The sequence below is a fragment of the Pisolithus orientalis genome (genome assembly GCF_024613125.1).
Source record: "Pisolithus orientalis strain OTSU chromosome Unknown F5J12scaffold_127, whole genome shotgun sequence".
NCBI lineage: Eukaryota > Fungi > Basidiomycota > Agaricomycetes > Boletales > Pisolithaceae > Pisolithus > Pisolithus orientalis.
Window position 1 is genome coordinate 39870 of NW_026260908.1, and position 6902 is coordinate 46771.

The following is a 6902-nucleotide window of genomic DNA, read 5'->3' on the forward strand; positions in this document are numbered from 1 at the left end:
TTCAAATCAAACCCAAGGATGATATAATGGCAAAAATCGCTGAGATCAATATGCTTCTTGCAGCCATTAGCATGCAAGGCATTACTCTTAATGCCAAAATAAAAGCGCTCATCCTGGTTCATTCTATGACTCAAGCCTGGGAACAGGCACCTGTCAATATACTATCTTCTATTGCTGCTGATCAACTTTCTCCTGATACAGTCATACCTCGCATGAAAGAAGTCTGGGCCCATAAATTGGGCAAAACTATGCTTCCACAACAGGATAAATCTGGATCTTCTTCTACCCAGATTAAACAAGAATCAAATTCTCTTCTGGCATGAATGAATAAGCCACCTCTTTGCCAAATATGCAGAGGAGGTCATAATACTTCTGATCATCAATCTGGATCTGGATCAGGATCCTTTCGCAGTTATTGTGGAGGTCGCAGAAGAGGTTGCAGAAATCGTGGACGTGGACATGGAGGTTACACTCCCTATTCACAACCACAACAGCAGCAAGGTTCTGGTTCTCGTGGCTGAGGCCAGAACAGACATCATGGCAAGGGCAAGGCCCAAGCCAATAATCTCGAAGTAGAAGGTGCAGAAGCAATTGATGCTGCCTATATTGAGGAACTTCCAGAAGGTTCCTATGATCCTAATTCGCAATCTTGGGATGTATACCCAGATCAAGAATCCTTCGAGAATGCTGCAGCCACTTTTGATATTATGGCTATTAATATTCCTTCCCAGAAACCTACTCCTGAATATTCTCTCCTGGATCCTACTCCGGTCAAACGAGTTTATTCTAATGACCTTAATACATACCTCGGACAACATATCATTACTGATACCAAGATGTATGATCCTGATTTTTCCCGCCAAGATCTTACTATGGTGATGGAAACAGTTGGGGATTCCCCCAATTATCCAGTTGATGTCACAACAGGAAATCTTGCTCCTTGGTATCTGGAGGAAATTCAAAATTTCCAACCAGATCAAGTTGAGTCAGTCAAGATTCATGTTAACATTCCCGGCTCTAATATCTGCCAATGTTCTATTTGTCACCAAACAGCCACAACTTGCAACCTGCTGGAGGTTTCCCTTCAGGAACCGGAGCAATGGAAGTACTCGGACTCTCATCCGAGGAAGATTTCCCTTCCCCCTGCTGAGCAGGACGGGACATGTCAGAGTGGTTCCCTCGAACCCTCAGTACGAGTGGGAAATTCCGTTTTGGCTGGCAAGAACTTGGTGGAGAATTGGAATGTTAAGGACCATGGCAATTCGGCTCCACTGAACCAACGGATTGTTGATCAGTCTGCCCCTCAACTTCGAGGATAGAATTGTTCAGGAGGAGGATCTCTCCAAAAATCCATATTAAAGAATCACCCAATGTCTTTATTTCAATTTCACAAATCTGTGCCAGAGAATCCTGTATGTAAAAATTTCCATATAAAGCATAATCCAGACATCGAGTATGATCCTAATGAATCTGCATCTGGGTATTTACCCATGCAATTCAATGGTCATGCCTTCGATTCTTATGACTGTTACCCTTTGGGTGTATCAATGTCATATGCAAATCTTAAAAAGAACCTACCAAAGGGTGAGTCTTTATGGATGTTGGATTCTGGAGCATCACATCATGTGACTCCTTTTAAAACTGATTTCTTGACTTATCGAGAATTTAAAAATCCACCTTTGGCCTCTACTGCAGGCATTAAAAAGGTCCAACTTCTTGGTCAAGGAACAGTGGTTATTTGCCTGGAAAATGGCAGTAACCTACCACTACATAATGTTGTTTACAGTCCTTTGTTTTCAAAGCAACTATGTTCATGAAATGCGCTCCTCAATAACGGGTATAGGAGCACAGCGACGCTGAATAGTGAGACTATCAGAGCACCAGATGGCTGGATTATCCTTGAAGCAAAAGTAGCTTCTCTGACTTCACCTCTTCACTGGTTTGTGGGCATACTGCTTCCACCTACCACTGCCTATGGGGTCCTTTGCCCTCTGGTCAAGGAATCTCAAGAGTCTCTTTGGCATAATCGCATGTGTCACCCTGCTCAAGCAGTTCTCAGACATATTCGATGATTAGGTCTTAAACAAGATATACAAATACAGGGGGAGACTTCCTCTTGTAAAGGTTGCGCACAAGGCAAACTTTCCTCTGAAGCTTTTAAACCATCATGGAAACGAGCAACTAAACCTCTCGAGTTGGTCCATGCTGACCTTCTTGAATTACCTGTCAAATCTTATTTTCGGTCCAAATATATTCTTACCCTCTTGGATGATTATTCATCCTATGGATTCTGTCTCTACCTTCATCACAAATCCGACACCTATACTGCTTTTGCCAATTGGATGGTGTCTGTACAAAATACTACTGGACATCATCTTCTTGCGCTCTGTTCAGATCGTGGGGGAGAATTCATGGGTACCACTTTCAAAGCGCTCCTTTCTTTGCACGGAATAACCCATTATCTATCCATTGCTGACCAACCACAACAAAATGGTCATGCAGAATGCTTTAATTGGACCATTTCCGAAAAAGCTGGGACCATTCGACATCATGCTTGTGTTCCGAAACACTTCTGGAATTTCGCTTTTGATTGTGCACTTCATGTGTACAACAGAACTCCTCTTAAAAGGATTCTTTTTAAGACTCCGGTGGAACTCTTTTTAGGAAAAATCCCAGATATCTCCTATTTTCGCACCTTTGGCTGCAAAGCCTTTGTATGGGTTCCTAAAGAACAAAGAAAAGATAAATTGGAACCTCATGCAGTCGAAATGATTTTCTTAGGCTACAAGCCTAATACAAAAGGATATCGGTTCCTTCATGGACAAAAGATAATTCTTTCCCAAACTGCAAAATTCGTAGAAGACTCTTTTCCTTTTTGCTCTGATTCAAAATCTGAAACCTTTGACCCCAATACCAAAGACGACCATGAATCAATTTCTTCCAACTCTGAAAGCCTACATTCTTTACCGGATCCTGATCAGATCCAACCAGCGCCTCATCACTGCCAACCACCTTGTCCTAATACTCCACCTCAATCACAAAACCCACAGCAGAGAGCTGCGGACCAGCCTAGAGCTCATCAACAACCAAGAAGAGCACCTGCTGCTGTACCACCAGTTGACCCTCATCATCTAAGACATCCTCATCAACCTGAATTTATTCAAGGAGACTTGTGTAATGTTCACAGAGCTCAACCTGCCGATGACAGAGAACCTCGTCCAAAGCATCAATTTATTCCAGTATCTCATCCTGGAAATATCTATGGGGATAGACCTCCAGTTGATATTGAACAAGATATTCAAAGAAATTGGGATCAAGCACAACAATGGATTTGTAATGCTGAGTAACATGCTTGCAATTCCAGAGAAGATATTCAGAGATATGCAGAAGAACACAGACCTCCTTCTCCGAGGTTACCTCCTGCAATGATTCCTCCTGAAGTTCCTCGTCAGTGGACTGAACATCCACAAGGAACTACTCCTCCATCTCCTGGATCTCCACTTACTCCTGTTCTGGATACTCCTGATTCTCTGAAAGGCATGCCAGACCAACAGTTAGAAATGCATCCTTTCGAGTTTGCATTGGCTGCCCAGATTAAAGAATCACCGGAACATTATAAAGATGTGCTAAAATTATCTCCTGATTTGCAAAAGAAGTGGTTTGATGCTATGAAGGATGAATTAAAGTCTATTGAAGAAAGACAAGTATGGACCTTGGTGGATCCTCCTAGAGATCGGAAACCTGTAAAGTGTTGATGGGTTTTCACTATCAAAAGCGATGGTCATTACAAAGCTCATCTTGTGGCTAAAGGCTTCACACAAGAATTTGGTACTGACTTTGAAGACACCTTCTCTCCAGTGGCTCGATTTGAAACTGTTCGGATCTTACTTGCATTTGCTGCCCAAAGAAATTGGGATACAGAAGCCCTGGATGTCAAAACTGCCTTTCTTTATGGCAATCTAGATGAAGAAATTTATATGGAGCAACCAGAAGGTTTCAAAGTTTCGGGTCAAGAACACAAGGTTTACCGGTTGCTTAGAGCCCTTTATGGCTTAAAGCAAGCAGCATTGGCATGGAATAAAGCCCTTCATCAATCTTTACTCACAATGGGCTATATTCATTCAAAAGTGGATGCTGGGATCTATATCCATATTTCCAAAGCAGGAATTGTCATTTTCCTTGTTTATGTTGACGATGGACTCTTTCTAGGATTGGACAAACGTCTTCTTAAAGCCAAGAAAGAACAATTCATGAAGAAATGGGAATCCCAAGATCTTGGTGAAGTCAAGGAATATCTTGGCATTCAAATTCACCAAGATAGGTCAAAGAAAGAAGTATATCAAATGATTTAATATGGAGACTGCTCGAAATGTTTGCACTCCATTACCATCGGGATATCAACCAGAAAAAGCACCATCGGATTATCAAGCCACATCTTCTCTTTGGTCGCAATACCAATCTATTATTGGGTCCCTACTTTATATGGCCCTTGGTACTCATCCTGATATTGCTTATGCAGTTATTCACATGTCGCAATATATGGTGAATCCAACCGAAGATCACCAAAATAAAGCCTTGCATATAGTTTGCTATATTGCATCTACTCCAAAATTGGCTTTATACTATTCAGGACTTGAATCTCAAATCTATGGCTTTGCAGATTCTGATTGGGCTGCTAACAAAGACACACATCATTCCACTACCAGTTACACTATGTTCCTCGGAACATCCCTCATTTCTTGGCATTCAAGAAAACAGAAGACTATCACCCTCTCCTCTACAGAAGCCAAATATATGGCTCTCTGTGATGCTGCATGTCAAATCAAATGGCTTTCAATGCTATTTGATGAACTTCAACTTAAGACCGAGAAAACTATTCTCTACTGTGATAATATGGGAGCTCGCTTCATTGCCAAAAATCCTGTATCAGACAGTCAATCAAAACATATTGATGTCCAATGACACTTCGTTCACGAATGTGTTCAAGATAGTCTGTTCAGTATTGAATATGTTCAAACTGACAAACAAAAAGCAGATGGTCTTACAAAATCTTTGATGTGGCAAAAATTTGAAACAAATCACTCATCGATGGGACTTGTTACACTCCCATTCTAGAGCGAGGGGGAGTGTTGGTAATATTACTATATGTTCCAACATCTAGACTGATCCAGAATAACACGTGTATCAACACGATATTCATCACATGACATTCCTTAGCAATCAGCTCCACAATGATGTCATATTGACGTCATATTATACGTCATATTCCATGACCTTCTATGCTATTCTTTACTATACTGAGTAGTAATTTCCTTTTATGCTACTGGTCCGTGCGTACCTACTCATGTATATAAACTCGGGACTTTCTCCCTTAGTCCCTATTGAATTCCACATTTGTTCTTCACTTGTCTATTCAACAACTGAGCCCCTCAACTACAAAGTTGCTTATATTCAAATCTACTACCATTCTAACACAAGGCAAGTGTTTGTGCCTTATTGCTCTTCGATTCTCCCATTCCTCTGCGCAATAAAAGACTGTATCACACAGTGAATTTTCCACTATATAGTACCCTGTTATATGTAATACAATATGTCAATCTCACACTTAGAGTACAGATTTTTTCAGTATGCCATCATAAACTCCAAGTGAGATTAGGGCCACTCAAAGTCTGAGGAGGTTCATGTGTTTCTCACATGTTTTTCGGTGAGTTTCTGGCCGAGAACCCGGAGGTTGAAACTCCGATTGAACTTTGGCTGAGTTTTGTAAGCTTTGAACTTCTCACTGCTCACTCGATGCAGTGATGGCCCCAGCAACCAGGCCAAGCTCTCCTGGTCTCCCATCATTGCATTCCACCAGATCAGTTGTGAAGCAGCCAAACATTTGAATTCAGTGGGAAAAGGCACATGCTGCATGAACTGATTGCCTTATTGAATGGTGTAAAACTCACAAAGCAGCTTGCAAGAAGCTCTTTTCTGATTCTACGCAGTATGCTTGGGAGGAAGGTAGAAGTAAGCAGCAGTTGTGCCACAGGAAGAATGACATATATGTGGAGATTGCAAAGGTAATTTTTTCAGTGGGTGATGAGTCTGTCAAGATCTGTGCCCTTGCTCAGGACAATCTGGGTATATTCACTGGTCTGATTCAAAGTTGTCTTGATGTGTACATTTCTCCCCTCCCTCCCCCCTTTTTTTTTCTGTTTTCACTTACAAAGTTTGCAGCTTGAAGCAGAAATATTGGAAATATATTGTGTTGCTTGGGCAGACAGGTGCTGGATGGACTTACAATGATCTTGCAAGCAACACAAGCATGAAAAATATTATAGGTATGTCACCACACCTTTATCACCTGCTATCAGTGTACTGATCATTTCCAGACAGTATTCAGAAGGAATTCCCATGGTGGGGAGACCTGCATGGCTGGTGGCACATGAACCCTGCATACAACAGCATGTGGAGTGGTGCTGATAGTGGCCAAAATTTCACCACTCATGCAGTCAGGCTCTTCAAATTGCAGTCAAACCCTCATGCCATTTCAGATGGCCTTCCTGTACCTGGCTCTCCAGTACCATTGGAATTGGAAGAGGGCAAAATAGGGGAGAGTTCTAACTTAATCTTTGCAGATGATTCTCTGGCAATGACTGTAGACTATGTTGGCAAGCCTCCCATCCCATCACCTTCCTCTGCTGTTTCACATCTGTTATCATTCCCCTCATTCAATCAACAGTTGTCACCTGCTGTCCCATCTCCTCCCCCAATCCTTTCTGATTCATCATTGCATGCCACCCCCCCATTTGGATCTGAACAGCCATTGCTCACCATCCCTTCACCCCCCCTATTCAGAAACCAACTCAGCATTCCATCTGTCCCCCCTTTCATCTCTGACAGGGGGGATCTTTCATTGT

General features: G+C 42.0%; 1 protein-coding gene across 1 annotated transcript; it reads left to right on the top strand.

Annotated features, from left to right (window-relative positions):
• Positions 1–5915: 5915 nt before the first annotated feature.
• On the top strand, positions 5916–6502 carry F5J12DRAFT_682254 (uncharacterized protein; the record flags this gene model as incomplete). The annotated part of the gene is made up of 3 exons (XM_051740269.1): positions 5916–6160; positions 6220–6327; positions 6379–6502. Coding segments are annotated over 3 exons (477 nt in total), but the record flags the coding sequence as incomplete, so codon positions are not given.
• Positions 6503–6902: the final 400 nt, after the last annotated feature.